The 17,346-nt window shown below is 37.7% G+C and overlaps 1 protein-coding gene across 1 annotated transcript in view; it reads right to left on the bottom strand.

Moving 5' to 3' along the window:
* The window catches only part of ABCB7 (ATP binding cassette subfamily B member 7), a 36,013-nt gene that overhangs the window by 9,314 nt on the left and 9,353 nt on the right, over positions 1–17,346 (bottom strand). The window contains exons 4-12 of the mRNA XM_075763683.1: positions 12,582–12,701; positions 5,269–5,401; positions 4,555–4,823; positions 3,273–3,361; positions 3,102–3,189; positions 2,486–2,660; positions 1,054–1,211; positions 345–508; positions 44–173 (exon numbers count right to left, since the gene is read on the bottom strand). Of these exons, the coding sequence (XP_075619798.1) occupies positions 44–173; positions 345–508; positions 1,054–1,211; positions 2,486–2,660; positions 3,102–3,189; positions 3,273–3,361; positions 4,555–4,823; positions 5,269–5,401; positions 12,582–12,701 (1,326 nt within the window). The remainder of the gene's footprint in view (positions 1–43; positions 174–344; positions 509–1,053; positions 1,212–2,485; positions 2,661–3,101; positions 3,190–3,272; positions 3,362–4,554; positions 4,824–5,268; positions 5,402–12,581; positions 12,702–17,346) is intronic.

Raw genomic sequence — 17,346 nt, 5'->3', positions numbered from 1 at the left:
ACTATTGAGATAGGCTATTTGGGGAGAGTGAGACGTGGCATACCTGAGGTACAACTCCTATTGCCTTTCTCAGACTTTCCAAACTGACATCTTGTATGTTCTGTCCAGCAACATAAATATTTCCTTTCTGAGGTTCATAGAAACGAAATAATAATCTCACAATTGTGCTTTTCCTGAAATTGAAAATAATTGAAGCTAATGTTACGTTCCTGGTTTGCCATTTACAATCTCCAAACAGAACTGATGTCACAAACAAACATACTAAAAAGCAAAACACAAGAACAATCACATTCGAGAAACAAAATTCTGCATCATTGATTGGCATATTTAGTCCATTTACCCACCCTGACCCACTACCTCCAACAATGGCCACTTTCTTTCCTGCAGGGACTTCAAAAGACACTCCAGCAAGGACTTTCTGCCCCTCAAGGTATTCAAAATGCACATTATCAAAGGCAATGGCAGCAGTCTGTGGTGTGATCTGCAGGGGTGGAGCCAGCTCTTTGTCCTATTAAAAGAAGAGTGCCACTTTATATGCTGCCCAGAAAGTATCTCAAGCAGTTCAACAAGCTGAACAGTCCATTTCCTAGCTCAGAAAAAGGCAAACAGACACTCCAGCTTGGACGTGTTGAAAATAATTATAATCCACCACACAAGTGAAAGTGGTTTGTTCCTCCTTTTCCTCAAAGAAGGTAAAAATTTCTGCTGTAAACACTATGCTTCACAACTTCTTTTGCAGTAATAAATTCTGCATCATTAATTACAAATAAAAATTCAAGCACAAGGCATGAATACTTAGATAAAAAAATCTCAATACAAACACAGCTTCCATGAAGCAACTGTTGCTGTCACTGAAAGGTTCTGCAAGAAAAAAAGCAGCTGCGATTACACTAACTCCACTTAAAGAAAAGGCAGAACAGCATCCTTACACAACATCTTCCTTGAACAGAAATTAAGCCCAGAAGGTAATAAACAGGGTGAAACGATGGTACTGCCAGAAAACAGGCCTCTTAAATAGCCAGATGCTTTAGGATAATAAAAGCTACTACTTACTTTAATTTTGGTATCTACACTGAGAAGCGTAAACAAGGTATTCATGTCTATAAGCGCTTGTCTTGTCTCTCGGTATACTGTTCCCAGGAAGTTTAGGGGAAGAGAAAGCTGGAACAGCAATCCATTCACCATTACTAGATCTCCGACAGAAAGGCTGCCTTAAGACAAAATGGATGAGAGAGAATAAAGAGACTTGAAGCGTTGTCTTGTTAGGAAGCACCAAAAGATTTAAAAAAACAAAAAACAAAATCAAGTCAATCAAGTCTAGTTTCTTTTATCCCATTTCTAAACCCAGATGTTTGAATAGTAAACAAAATGTATTCCCAGAAGATCAGATTTTGTATAGGAAGGTGCCTGAAATAAGTGACATTTGCATGGATTTCACTTTAAAAAAAAAGAGATGTAATAGCACCTGGAAAAGACGACAAGCAGCATATCAAGAAATCAATGGAAAACATCAGATTGTAAATTCCACTGAGAGAAACATAAAGGGGCTTAAATAATTTAGAAGGGGAGGAACTAATATACGAAAGCAAGAACAGGAAAGACAATCGTAAGTACAATTACAGACAAATCCAAATTATCAAAGTTGTCATGATGAAGAGTGAGGACCTTCATACTCTATACAACAGAGCTGCTAAAACATACAGTGAGAACCTCTGGGCATCTTAATATCAAATACGCTGATCAAGGGAAAACTCAAGATGACACACTAGCTAAAGGTAAGTGTCTGGCCAGTTCAGCTGAAACAGGTCCAGAAAGATGATTTAAAGCTGTATTTCTACCATCCTGCTTAAAGGCTATTCTAAATCTTCTTAAGGACAGCCATAAACTGCACCTACTGACTAATCTGTTCACATTGTATCTCTTTCCTGTCCTGCATCTCTTAAAAAGAGCAAAGCAGATGCCAGAAGGACAACATGATAGAAAGGTCTAGCCCTCAAACACAGCTGGATGCTAGCAGCGTTTAAAGTGTCATTATTTTTACTCTAAAATCACCATGCTTTAGCTGAGCCTCATCCTGACGCTGCATTCAGCTTGTACTGTGTCCTCCTAAATAGGCCAGCTTTATGTAGTAAATTAGACAAATATAGATAAAAACTCCAACATACGGAAACAATTCTTTTAACAATGTGCCCTTGGTAGTCTAAGGAAAGTGACGGACACTGGTAATAAAACTACTGGAGACAGCGCAGGGGTATATACATGCTGGGGAAAAGTTCAGAATCTTGCCAACATGGGAAGGAAGCAGGACAGAAAGGAAGGATCTTTGTAGAAGGTCCACAGAAATAGAAATACCCAAAAATCTCAAGCAAAAACTCCCCCAAAATGAACCATCACATCAACCATAAGTTCACTAAAATTAACACTTCTGTTATGGATGAATTAAGGTAAAGGAGAGTCATTTTTAGCTTATAGACAGATGAGTTACCTGCAACAATGCCCTGGCTGGCAAGCACCATGATGGCCGTTAAGCCAACACTAAATATAGCGCTCTGTCCAAAATTCAGGAGAGCTAAAGTAGAGGTAGTCTTCAGGGAGGCATTTTCATATGTCTTCAAGAATCCATCGTATCGTTGGGCTTCGTATTTTTCATTATTGAAATACTACGATATACACAAAAGTAAGAGATGTGAGGTAACATTGCCACAGAGCGCGACAAACTACAACAGGTAACGGGAACAGTACACATGATCATTTGAGAAGACAGTATGTTGCAGACTAACATTCAGAAGACAATTTTGTAAACAAGTGAAGAGAAGCTTCATCCAGACTCCAAGTTAACATTTTGCAGAACTTGATGGTCAAGGCAATTCAGTCATGAAAGAAACTTCTCACTCTTTATTAGCAAATAGATTTTTTCAAGTTGCACTAACAACTTTCATGCTATTCTGTCAGTATCATGTAGTACTCTTCACATGAAAAATGTTTTAAAAAATAGGCGACTGCTCCAGACATGCAGCCCTATAAAAGATGAATCTTATGACTCACTTTGCTCAGGCTGACAGAAGGAAGACAAAGAGCCTAGTAGTAAAGACTGGTCTTACCTTCACAGTCTCGTAATTCAGTAGCGAGTCAATTGCAGCATTACCCGCATCATTATCTGCTTTGTTCATTTCTATTCGAAACTTCGTCCTGCAAAATGAAGGCTTAATACAGTCAAGAGTTCAGGCCAAGACAACTCTAAACACCCTGATGAATCTGAGGGCATGCCTTACCTCCACTGTGTAATTCCTATCGTGAATGCTGCATAGGCTCCGAGCGTCCCCAGGGTTACTAAAGCAAACTCTGCACCACATTTGTAATACTAGAGTATTTAAAAGAAAAGAAAAAAGTCATCATGATTTTCAAAATGTCACTGTTGTCTCAAAATGATGACAGCTTAGCCTGAGACAAGAACTCTGAAGGTGCCTCCCTGCTCTGAACAGCTTCAGACTAAATACAGGCATAAACTCAAAAGGAAAGTAGCAAGGAGAGGGTGTAGATAAAAAGGTAGGATGTGATACCCAAGAGCTAGCATAACACTGGCAAGTTGTTTTTGACATTATAAAACATAGATGCTGCTGATATTTGTGCTGTTAGCACAAGTAAGTATGTGTTTACATGCTTTTTAGGTGGCTTTTGAAAGAAAGCTGAAGACTGCAGAAGAAATAAATGGCCTTGCAAAACAATTTATGACGCGTTTTCTCTACTTCAGGGTACATCAGGAGAGAAAAGCCGTAAGAAGAAAAATTAAAGTGTCATGGCAGGTTAGCTGACAGCCAGCTTGATTTGCAGCTTCCAAAGGTTATAAACTTTAACCCAGTATCAACAGGGGGTTTAACTCATGTTGTTACATTCAAATTTGATTAAGTCCTTCTAAAAAGAAGAAAAAACAAGAGACTTGCTTTTAATTTAGCCTAAGCTACATAGTAGAGACTTAGATTTTAGCATATAAATATCCAAAGACCCTGATTTCAAAGACAGTAAGTGTGGTTTATAAGCTCGATTTTAAACTCTTATTAAGCTTAAAGCCTGCAAGGAGGAGAAGACTATTTTCCAAAAGATAATTCTCACGTCTAAGTTCTGGATAAGAAAGGACCAGTATTCAGAAGAGAGCCAATAACCACTCCCTCCTCTATCCTCAACACACTAAGACACAACATTCCTGGACATTTATATTCTGCTTCCTCAGTACTGGTCCAGATATATTTGATGCTTGTGTGCACAGTTTACCTTTCTGATTTCATTTTTTTCAACAATTCTGAAGAAAAACATTAAAAACTATCCACATACGTATCACTGGCTGAAGACAGGTGTTAAATGTGAAAATAATTTCAAATAAGTGAATTTAAAGTAACTAATATTTGAAAATTATAGATTGCTCTCCTTTACAGTAGTTGGTTTCATAACCACCTAGTAAATTAAATTATTAACGCTCAGTAGACTTTGGTAAAAGAAAATCAATGTATTATTATTCCTAAATGCAACAATTCCAACTCACGAATAAAGGACACTTACTAGAATTCCACTGACTAGTGCCACTTCAAACATGGTAGGTCCCAGATTAAATACTAAAGCGCTAAGAACAAAACTGATGCCTCTCGTTCCTCTGTCGATGGTTTTTGACAGAGCTCCAGTTTGCCTACTCAGATGGAACGCCAAATCCAGGTTATGAAGATGCAGGAAAACGTTTTTTGCTATCCTTCTGATTGAATTTTGAGCTACTTTCCCAAATACTGCATTTCTAGCTTCATTAAATAATGCTGCCCCAGCTCTTGAGATACCATCTAAAAAAAAAGATGAAAAAGTTTACGAAATGAAAATAATTACATTTCCAACTTCCCTTCATGCACAAAATTACATTAGACTCATTCTTTACATATTTTCAACATTTCAGTTCAAAGGTAATTTATACTTAATTGGTCCAAAATTTTATGCTATTTTTCATTTATAAATCATTGTGCACACATTTTAAATCAGTTTCTTTGGCAGCTGGTTATAAGAAAGGGTAGATTTATAATCAAAAATCATTTCTATAAGCATTATTTCATTTTTTAAAAATTGGACTACTAGAAGCAAGGTCACAGAACATCAGAAACAGACATCAACACAGAAGTAACTACGAAATAACCATCCTAGATGCTTAGCGCCGCAAAGGGCCGAAGCTCCGCTACCCCAATACCTCACTGAGGGACGTTAACACTTCCCAACAGATTTGGGAATACCACTTACAGCCAATGAGAACAGCAGTTGCCACCGTTGCCACTGTATTTGGTGCATCACCAAGGTTGAGTATGTTTCCAGATGCCTGGTTGAGGTTGTCTACTGCATATTTAAACATGAAGGGAACCAATATATTCATGGCCTAAAAGCATGAGAACACCGATTAGTCCATATGCATTAAAACATAGATCTATATAGCATGACTATTTTTTCTGAAATTGCTGTGCTGTTATATTTAGTTCTTGACCACTTAGTGTGGGTGAAATGGCTCTCAACTTCAAGCACAATATTCTCCATACTATCGAGTCCTTACTCCCAGGACTGCGGGGTTAGTTTGTCTCTCTCACTGGCTCCTTTTAAATATCAATTTCTATCCTAAACAAACCACACACTGCAAAGGCACTTAACTGAGGTAGAGCACTCAGTACAGCAATGGCAGGACTAGGAAATGAATCAAGTAGCAGATGCTGCCTGATGCACACTCACAATGCTACTAAATTACATCAACATTCTGGTTGTTTGCTCTTTGTGATACTGGCAATGCGCAGTATGAAGAACTAGGACTACAAAACAACCAACTTGCCCACATATTGCTATCACCAGGTCAATTGAGATGTATCAAACTGAAGCTCTAGTGAAGTCAAAGAAAAGAAGTTACCTATCCTTTGTATCTTCCGACTGTTAATTCTACCTTAATATTTAAATAATACTTCCCATTTGCAATATAAACGTTAGCTTAATATCTACATTAACCCTATCATTTGCCACAGCAGCATGAAACTTTCTGTACAGTCTACAAGACACTACAAATTACTTTACCAATATGAGTTTTCAAACCAAATACTGAAGCCATATTTACAACCGAACATATAGTGTGTCACCAGATATATTTGTAAAGAGCTCCAAGACCCAAATGCATCTCCTCTAACAGTGGTGTCACCTCTGCACATGAAAAGCTAGACAGCTAGATACATAAATAGACCAACTTTAGGATTTTTTTAGTTGCACAATTGTAGCATAAGAAAATACTGAAAATCTTAATAAAAATAGAAAATTGCTAAGTCTCCTTAATGCTCCATTGCTACATCACTCACTCATACCAATCAGAAAAAAAATTTACTGTTAAACTTCATTAATTCAAACTGCTTCTAACTGTGAAGATTTGAAAATAAAGTATACAAGTTTTTTAGCAGTTGAACAAATACGTTAAGACCTACAATCTTATAATCATGGCAGATGTTAAAATACTTTACAAAGATATTTCAGCACTCTCCACCAAATGTTTTGTATACCCACTTAGATCTCAACTGTATTCAGGGACATCTGTCAGAGCTGAAAGCCCAGTGAAAAAACTGTAAATTAACCGGATAAAACTAGGTTTCAAGTGAAAAGAGTGGTAAAGTCTTTCATAACTTCATTTTTTGAATCTGTTCTATTTTTTTTTAAACACTGTTTTAGGCAAAAGTTTTAAATGCACATGAGGAAGGAATGCATTTTATCCAATTCCCTCCTGGGTCTCCCCTATGAAATACACTAAGCAGGAAAGAAAAAACAGAAAAAAACAGAAAACAGAAAAAAAACAGAAAGACAGACGACTACCAAATCTTGACAACTCCTAAGAGGAGGCAGATGAGATTTGAGAGCATCTAGGTGAGATTATTACTGGTTAGTTTGTGACCAAAAAAAGAAAACGGCTGAAAGATCAGGTCCCACTTCAAATACATTCGTCTGGAATTTACAATACATTCGTCATACAAATACATTTGTCAGTGCAAGCCTGAGAGCTGTTCACCAATGACTCCCCTTTTAATAGACTGGAATTGGGGAAATCTCCATTAAAAAAAAAAGACTCAAGGTTAGCATTATCTGCAGAAAGCCAACAAATACCATCAAAGCAGCAGTATACAATAAGGTCTGGTAACTTCAATTATACAGCGCAGATGAAGAGGTTACTGCCATTACATGCTTAAACCTTAAGCATAAAGCCCCACAAAGAACTGAAAAGGCATTAACAAAGAATTTGAATCTTTAGAATACTGATATTTAACAACCTCCTCCCTAGCCTGGTACAATCAAACCCCCTACTTTCCCTTCAAAATTACGGAAACTGAATTTTTGGGTGGCATTTTGTTCTTAATAAAGATGAATATACTACCATCCGTGTTACAGTGATGACCAACATGACAAACTGCAGGATTTCCTCGGAGAGACTGCTCAGTAGAAATAAGAGTATTGTAATGCAGATTGTCTTGATTTGCTGCAGATTCTCACAAATCCCTCTGCGGGAATTTTACTCTTCAGTAGACTCTGCTACGCTACAGGTAGTTTAGAAATAGAACTACAGATATTTCTTAAAGTCCATTTAAAGAAAAGAGATGTATTCTTTAAACTGCAGTTCTCCACTTGCAATTATTTTAACCTGTAACAGCCTACAATTTTGCAGAAATGTCTTCTTTTACATCAATATAATTCTACCCAATAGAGTTTTAAATGAAATTTAAAGCCTGGTCTCAGGTTATAGTTGTTCTGACTCCTGGAGAGTATAGCTTGAATAAGAACAAAGCAGCATGGCATTGCATTTCATTAGCAATCAAGACAGTTTGCTTTCCAGTAATTTTAAAAAAAGAAGAAAAAAAAGTTAATCTTACAAAGTTTATAGCAAGAGAGATGAGAGGCCATTATTGGAAACAGGCCTTTTCTTCTCAGTTTGTTACGTCAATGAGATCACGTTCACATTAATGGAAGCAACATTACTGCCTTCCACATAAACTTACAGCTATCTCTTCGGCAGCCTGGATTTGCTGGCACAGAAGAAAAAGCTTTAAGCACACCCAGGTATGGTATGACAAGCTACCCTGCAAAACAATTGTCTTACACAATGGATCTAGGTAGGTTTCCCTCCTCTTCCTAATGCCTGAAAGCTTGATAACAATTCCCGTTAAAAACACCCTTTCAATATAAATTTGTAAATTTTCTATTTATAATTTTGAATTAATAGCTTATCCCCACCTGAATTTATTGGAAAGCAAATACAGCACCCATGAAGTCATCCCAACTCAATTGCCCACATTTAACAGCACGTTATCCTGCAATGCATCATGCTTAAATGAGTTTAAACATTTTTTTAAATGACTGCACTGTTTTAAGCTGACAATGCATCATCTCTAGTCCCTCATGGGACTACACTACTTTTAAGGCAAACAGTCTTATCTTTCATTTTGCTCTTCCCAGTATTTCTTGTTTAATAAAGATGATGAATGAGTGACAGGCTGAGCCCCAACACGATAAAACTGGTCTACAGTGAACTCTTCTTCTGCCAATAATTCAATGAGAAACGTTGACATGAAGATGACTGAATTTATCTCTGGACCAATATAAATGTACACATCCAACAACTCCATTTGTGGAAATAAAAACTCCATCCCTTATGGAGGTAAGGCTGCTACAGGAGCTATAAAACGTAGTCCAAAAGAGGGAAGAAGCTTCGTGCCACCTTCGAATTTAATGATGACCTGAAACGTGCTTTTGCTAATAAGGGGAAAAAAAAATTAAAGATACTTTTCATCTGAAACTTCTCAAAAAGGTAACAGATTCTACAGGTTGATTGCAATTATCTAATTCCACCTGAGCCTACAAAAAGGGCTCAAACACCAAGATCATACCTAGATGCTTAACTGATCAGACAGGTACAGTTATCTTTGCATGCAGACAAAATTTACAAACACGACACTTCTGTCTTCCCTCCTTAGCCACACAATTTCTTCTCCTGAAACTTACAGAATTAGCAGATAGATCCATAGAAATGCAGATAGTCCGAATGATTTCTCCGGCTCACGAACACCACATGCTCAGTCTGTGACCAAGAGGCCAAAAAATCATTACAGGCTAATGGAGGTGACAAGCGATTTTGTCATATTCATGTGTTTAATCCAGCTTCTCAGAAGCCTGAGCACTTTTTCTTCTTGTGCCACAGAAGAAAAAGTGAAGAAAACAGTAAAGAAGCATTCACTATACATACCCCACTCAAGAAGACAGGAAACGGGAGAGGGAATGTGGAAAAAGAAAGAAGAGATACATAAAACCTGAACAGGCTAATCTATGTGTCTGAAAACAGATAATGCCTTGTGTACTCCTCTCACCTATCTTCCTGCTGCATCCTTCAGATCGCACACGTCTAGATAGGCTATAAATATTTAAGATAAAAATTTAAAGTGTGTCATAATACAACAAATCTTCCAAGGAAAAAAAAGACCTTACTAGCCCTAGAGCAGACTCCATCCTGTCAGACTCCCAGTCATAAAAAGCCATAAAAACAGCTCACTTTGAAGGCTAACAATACTACTAGCAGTTATGTGTAGACAAAAAGGAACCAAAAATCACAATAATTTGTCCAATGACAGGCAACTGAGCCCCACAAAAGGAGTAAAGACAGATTGTAACTGCAGGCTCTTCAGTAGCTGCACCCAAACTGGCTTTTGTTTTGCAATTGAACTTTACTGAACTGGAAGACTGAAAGAGAAATAAGAAATAAGACAAATTATTTCTCAAGCAGCAGGACAAGGAGGTATAATCTCCAGCTTCTTAGTGTTTTGTGGGTAAGCCAGCCCAAATCAAACTGGGCATGAACTCCTAAAGTTTTTCCTGTGCCTAAGGATTTCACAGCCTACCTCTCCTCTGTGGCTTCTCTGGAGTTTTCTTGCAACAAAAATCAAAGGTTCCCTACAGCTTCTGACTCAGAGTCACCATCTGAATCCGTTCTTCTAAATGGAAACTTCTTTAGAAATATAGAGGTATAAAACCTCAACAAACTCTTTTGACAAACTCAGACAGAACTGGCCAAAAGGCTTAAAAAAAATTATTTCTTATGCGGGAGGGTGACCAGTAGCCATTGTGACCATACAGTTCTCTGTGCAAAACCCGTAAGAACAAGCAGCCTTTAGGCAAAATCTGTTACAAGGATGCAAATCCTTCTGATTCAGACTGGTTTGTAGCGAACAAAGAAATTGGGCCAGGACTGCAGTGAGGAGAAAGATACGCTGGCATTCTTGTGCTGACACAACTGCACAGCAGAGAAACTTTAGCAAACTGCTTGTGCGGTCTATCAGAAACAGAACAAAACCAAGAACGTTAGCAAAGGATAGCTAGAAGACATGAGTGTAATTTTTCACTCCAGTCAGTCATAATACATATTCTGCAGAGACCTTGTTGTGTGTTTTCCCAGTGAAATCCTAGTTTTCCAAAACAAACTCTCTCACAAAACGCTTCTGCTTTAACAGGTAACCTGGGCAAAGCTCAAGAGGTTTTCTCCTCTCTCCTTCTGGAAATCTGCTTTGGACATTAGGGCTTCCAGGCTGCCTTGTACAGAATCTGAAGTAGGAAATTTAAGGGAACACTTAACAGAGATCCAAACATCCAGTTACTTCCCCAAAGAGCAATTAAGCATCTGGCGCTCTGACCAGGGGAAATGTCTCTCCCTCCCAGTAGAAATATAACAGCTCTGTATTATACTGAATACTGAGCTATATGCAAGAGTCAGGCAATCCTGGCCATCAATTTGGTTTTTGTTACACCCCAGAAAGCTCCTTGAAACATTTACAGAGTTCCTAAAAGCAAGGTACAATGCTGCCACATGCAGGATTAGATTCTGGATTCACATTCTCCATCATATAACTCAACAAATTAGAAAAGTGGGGGGAAGAACAGAAGAGAAAGAGAAGAAAATACTTCAAACTTACTTTGAAATTCCCTTCAGATTATTATCCACATTATTAATTACAGGCTTTAAAAATAAATGAGTTAGGAGATTTTTCACAGCCATCTGTTAAGTGGGGTATTCTTAAATATACATCACAAAACCACAATGAACCAAGAATATAAATCAGTTAAGTATTATGGGGAAAACAACCGTACAGTATACAGGCAAAATGCTCCTAGCTTCTGCATTTGGAGCAGATAGCTTCCTAGAATGTTTTTAAGCGTAATCGAAAGCACTGCTGCGTATTTCACATGAGCATACCAAAAGGGTGGAAATTTACTTGTAGATACATGCCATATTCTGCATGTTGTCACCTGCATTATCAACAACGTCCTGAACAGCAGCACAAACCAAAATATCTATTGTAGACAGAACCAGCTAGCACCTGATAGATTGCTCATGAGAAAGAGCTGCAGACCAAGTGATCGGCCTTTCCTCTTCAGCTCAAATAAATGAGCATAGTTCTCTTCCAAGCCCTCTTCCTTTATCACCTACACAGCTGAATTTTGTTCCTTCTCTCTTTTCATAACATGGCAATGTCGCTGAATGCTAATAAATTGCTAGTGCAACTAGCTTAAGTGCTAAAAGTCCTTGCTAAGTAGTACCTACTTTAGCTTATCCCAGCAAGATACTAATACTAGCTTTCCGTTTGGTTAAAATTGCCATATTTTGAAGGAAGTCAGTTGAGCCACACATCTCAATGACACTCAATTTACTCACAATCAATTTTTTTTTTCCAAAAGCAAAAGATTTTTTGCACAAAGCTAACATTTCCTCTTTTGAGCTATTTCTACAAGGTTTGCACAAAATTTGAATTATATCCTCCATTAATCTGCGGAAAGCTTTTTTGCAAGCCAATTTCCTTCTAAGAACCAATAAACACTAATGTTGATGCAGGCAAGAGTATAAGAGATCCCTTCACACAATGAAGTAACGGTAAGAGCAATCCTCCATTTCATAATCACAACACGACAAGAAAAATCCTTTGAACAAAAGCATGATTCAATATAAAAAATAAATTAGCTTCTTTCACATTAGGACAACAGAGGAGTCCCTGAAACAACAGAAATTCCACTGTCATGTCAGAGAGAAATACCAAAAAAAAGACTGAAGCTCAAATCTTCTTTTCCATGGCATGGCAAGACTTGCGAGTAGGTACCACCACACTGCTTAAGTTCAGAGCTGAAAATTGATACAGGACCTCAAAGAAATCCTGTTTGACAGATACAGCACCAACCAAAAAGAGAAAATCTGTAAGCAACCCTTAACTCACATTTCCTATAACTTGTGATGTCAATGATTAAACGGCAATGGAAGAACCTGGAGAAAACTAATGTGAGCCAGGGAAATAAAAGTTCTGGTCATCATCATCACCTCCCCAACCACACATATGTCTATCACATGCATCCACACACAGTTACAAAATCCAAGCTGTTACTGCTCCTCATACAGAAAAAAGACATCTGAAGATTGTAAAAGCCCTTAAATAATAAAAAAGAAAATTATTCCTTGTACAAACTCCAGATGAATAGTAACTATCACAGTACAACGAAGTACCTGTTCTTACCTTTGCACTTGCTAAAAACCCCAGAGATATGGCTACTCTGGCTCTCAGGTCTGGTCTGTCTTTGGGCCACACATAAGACAACATTGCTCTGATAATCTTTTTGGCATCTATCTCTTTCAGCTGTTGGAAAGAACAAACAAAAGCATCACATTACAAAGAGACTCCAGGAAACAAAATAACTGTATAAAGAAGAAGGAATTTTATACATTTGGATCACTAAACAAGATCATAAACAAGATCACAATTCAGTCAACAAGTCTTCTTGAGAAACGTCAGGTTTTTTGGTTTGCAGTTTTGGGGGTTTTGTTTTGGGATTATTTTTTTTTTTGGTGGTTGTTGTTGGTTTTGGCTGTCGGGGTTTTTTTTACATAAATATAGGTTATTTTACAGATGGATAGATTTCTGTATCAGTTATGCTTGAGATACATTCAACTAACCTCCCAAGCCAAACATAAATATACTAGCAGAAGCCTCAACCCTGCTACCCAACGGAGAGTAAGAGCACAGTAAGACACAGCACAAGTACCAACAACTCCTTTTTCTCTCTTGGCTACCCTGGGGTTAACTTGAAAGACAGGAAGGTTATCTAAAGCTGAAGGGAGGGCAGCAAGCAGCAGCTAATCTCTCCACTTCAGGCAATATTGGGGGGGGGGGGGGGGGGAGAAAAAGTTAGTCCACACCTTTTAAAGATGACTTTTCATTACAGAAGCTAGTAGGAAGGGGGAGTTTTACAATACGTTTTAATGTTTCCCTCACTAGATTGTGTACTTTAAATGCTCCTTCCTCAAATTTGAGAAAACAAATTAGAATAGAAATTCTCTGTTAAGGTCCAGTGTGAATGAGCCAGAAAGGAGAGTTCTGTTAAAAGTTAAGATTGCTGAGGCAAGCGGGGAAGCCAATCCTATAAATGTAAACTTTTAAAAGCACTGGAAAATTCATCTCGGTGTTTCTAGTCACAGCTTCAAAGAAAACCAAAGGGGAAGAGAGATTGCATTTTGTCAACAATTGCAAATGTATTGGAGCATTACGCAGTATAAGCACATTTCAAACAACTTTTAAAAAAATGGTTATATGAAAGATTTGTAAGTGAAGAGAGGATGCAAAATTGTTTCTGTTGTGTCCTACCCATTCAGGAGATGGAGGTATCTGCTGCAGCATATACATGAATCTTTCCATTTGAGCTAAGGATATGCATAAGTAGCAGTTCAAACATTTGGAAAATGTTTGATCACCACTAACAGGTTAAAAGGAAGTTAAAAAAATGGTATCGCATTAACACAAAAGATACTAGTGCAACCAGAGCAGTTCTAATTATATGTTGCTATTGGCTAGCCAGACTTTGCACAGAAAAGCTATTAAAAAGAACAAAATACTTTGGCTGCAAACAAGGAATCTATTTCCATTTCTTCATGGCTCTGAACGATGACAGAAGTAAATCCGTTCAGAAAAAAGTCAGGAGGCAGCCAGTCATTTGCCAAAGGCCTTGCAAAGGAACAAGAAGAAATATCAAAGGAGATGCAAAATGCACACATATTACATCAAAGTTTACCATGAAATAAATGTTACTGTTGTACAGAAACATGAGTTGAAAACGGTTTAAATACGCAAGCGGCAACATTAAGAATTAAAATGAGCAATCTGTTTAATGGACTCAGGCCCTTTTTTGATTCTCTGTGGTATATAAAAAGGGTAAGAGATGCATTTATTTTACCCCCTTTTAAGTGGTGGGAATGTTTTATATGTTCTTCCAAGGCTTATTTCTATAGAAATGGAAGGAATGGAAGGATAAGTATTATAAATCTAATATAGCAGGGAGCAAAGAAGAAAAGCCTTTTCTTCTTTCTGAATACAGCACGTTTTTAAAATACACTACCAAATACTGAAGACTATTTGCAAAGGAACGAACACCAACTATCTTCCTGTCATCCCCCCCCATCCCATCCAGGTTCTGGACCTTTTGAAATACCTAAAGAGGAGAAAAAAGTCATAGTTCCTCCTCACAATCTCCAAGACTGAGTATTGCAAAGCAATCGCTGGGCTGACCCCGTGACTTTATGGATAAAGCCTATGCCAGGATGATGAGCTATCAGAAGCATGATGGAAGAAAATGGTAGTTTGACTTGCATTTAAGCTGTCATTGCTGATGAAGGAAAAAAAGACCCAGTTCTGGCTCCCTGTGTACTCACTCCAGAAGCTGTATTATCCTCTTTATTGTACGAGCACAAGCTGTCTTACATCTGCACGAGGTTATCCTGCAAACCACTAAGAGCTTGCTTCCTCCCCAGCTTTTTCCTCTTTGCAGCACTCAGCTGTACAATGCCAGCCCCTTTCTCGCAACACCTCTGGAGCTCATGAAACACCTTAACGAACTGATTCCGTCTGTGAAACTGGGAGAAAACTCTTTAGTGTTTGCTGCAGGGTTTTGTCTCAAAGAGTCAGGTAAACCTACAAATTCAGTAGGATGAGAAAAAGCATGGCTAAGAACAGGACTTTTTCTTTTTTTTTTTTTAATACCAGGAGGCATTTAGATTGTTTGTCAGTGATACGCAGCTTGCAGTGAGGAGGAGGTAAGATTCTTTGTTCAGTTGCCTTATCAGCTTAAATAAATGTCAAACTAGGGTCTGAATCTTCCTTCCAAACTTTGGGGAAAAAAAGTATAGTCTTTTGTCTTCAAACTATCCATCCCTCCACAGAAGGCAAGCAATGACTAGCAAACTAAATAGCAACTGAGTGAAACCGTGGTAGGGGAAGGCTAATTATCAGGGCTCCATCATGACTATCGGTCTTTCCATAAGAAAGCAATACATGTCCGCTTAGCAACAAGTCACACACCAGTTTTTATTCCTGTCTATTCTGCGTACAAGACTAACACAAAAAAAAAACAACCCAAAGGTGATAAAGAACAATACTGTTTTCAGTTTCAGTATTGTCTCCTGGACAATCCTTAACAGCTGGTAATCGTTTAGTTAGACAACAGCCTTAAATGACAACATCCCACATTAACTACATTATAAATCAATTTATTGAAATAAAAAAGTCAGAGGACTGGCTTATACAGGAATAGCTGCAAATAATGGGTGAACAGAGAATGCCACTGGAATATTTACACTGCCTAGCAGAATAAGAAAATATCAGCTGGCATCAAAATTTCTGGCTGACATACTCCTAGTGAGTTTTAGTGTTAAGGATCATCCACTATTCCTTAACATTACTAGTGTTTTGTTAAACAGAACTTTCAATTTCCTTTCTGACCAGAGAAAACCCTGAAATTTAAGTTTCTGAATGATGCTAAACTGCAGACCTTTGAGAAATAGTAACTTCAAAGAAAATACATGATGATTAAACATGTAATATCTATAATGATTAGATGAAATTAATTTGTCCTGCAAGCTGCCTATCACATGGAAAGGGGTTTAGCTGAAAAATGTCTGCATTTCAGGAAACAGCTTTTTCTAAAAGAAAGAATAAATGGCCCTCTGTGGTATTTTTGAAGATAGGTCAGTTGTGAAGTTGAGTCTGTGAAATGAATTTGCAACTAAATCATAAGAGGGTGAGTTTGTTCTATGCATATAAAAAATAGTCTTTTCCATGGAGTTGCAAAGAATGATGTTATGACAGCAAACAGGAAACATTCAGTCAATCAACATACTCAGGCAAACAGAAATTCTAGAAGAAAACCCCCAAGAATAATTAAACCCAACGGGATGTGTGATCACCAAGTGACAACACAGGGGACAATACCCTCCTCCCATTTACAGGAGACATTCAATCCATAATAATTATATTCCATAACATATATAATTAGGGTAAACACAGAGAAGGATAGCCTGCTAACGTTAAAGTCCATTTTGCTTAGGAAAATCTTTGAAAGAGCCTGCACCTGTTGCAAGGAGGGTCTTAAAATTTGTATGAAGTTAATGTTACATGCAGAGCCAGCAGTACTACTGACTGAAGATGTCCAATTATTGTTTCCCCCTGTGCCTTATGCAGAAAAGATCACAGATGTTTGCTAAAACAAGCTGGCTATACTTTAGGTTATGCTTTGTTAGTAAGAGGGAATTTCATAAATTTTGGTAGCATCTCTCCTGACTTTTGCCTGAAGCACACAGGTTTGGATTCAATGAAGGGACAACTCTGACCAAAATACAAGAGAAATCCTAGGTTTAACTCTTCAGTTTCTTTACAAATGAGGCTGCAGGAAAGACATTATCACAGTTAAGCATGAGCAAACCAGCCCTGAAAGACCTGGATTTGCACTGAAATTTCAGTTTGTCATCAACATGGTCTTCACCGGTTTTAGGAAAATCCCACCCAAGTTTAAACAAGTTATAATCATCACGCAGAATCATTCCGCAAATACACCAAGTATCAGAAGTCAGTTTGCACAGGAAGTGAGAAAATAAAAGTTACATAAATTCAAGAATTTTGATTTTGCAATTTTAATCATGCAAAGTTTTTATTGTGTTGCTTTAACCAAAAGCTTGCCTCATTTTCTAACTGTGATCATTTGGTCTAATAAAAGATACTGCTTCTCCTTACATACCTATCATAATTATTTTAACTTCCTGAATATAAATAGTCAAAATATATCAGATGTATTAACATTAAGCCCAAGAAAAAATACATGCAGTTTAATTACTTCTCCCCCCTGCTTCAATTGCAATTTTACCAACTGATGCACTAACTTGCATCCACAAGATGATTTCTACTATCCTGAATGTCAAGTCACAGGGAAGTATCGTCATAAACAAGAATAAAAAAACCC

This window comes from Balearica regulorum, chromosome 11 (assembly GCF_011004875.1).
Source record: "Balearica regulorum gibbericeps isolate bBalReg1 chromosome 11, bBalReg1.pri, whole genome shotgun sequence".
In the NCBI taxonomy this organism is placed as follows: Eukaryota; Metazoa; Chordata; class Aves; order Gruiformes; family Gruidae; genus Balearica; species Balearica regulorum.
This window is presented reverse-complemented; position numbering and strand designations above follow the sequence as displayed.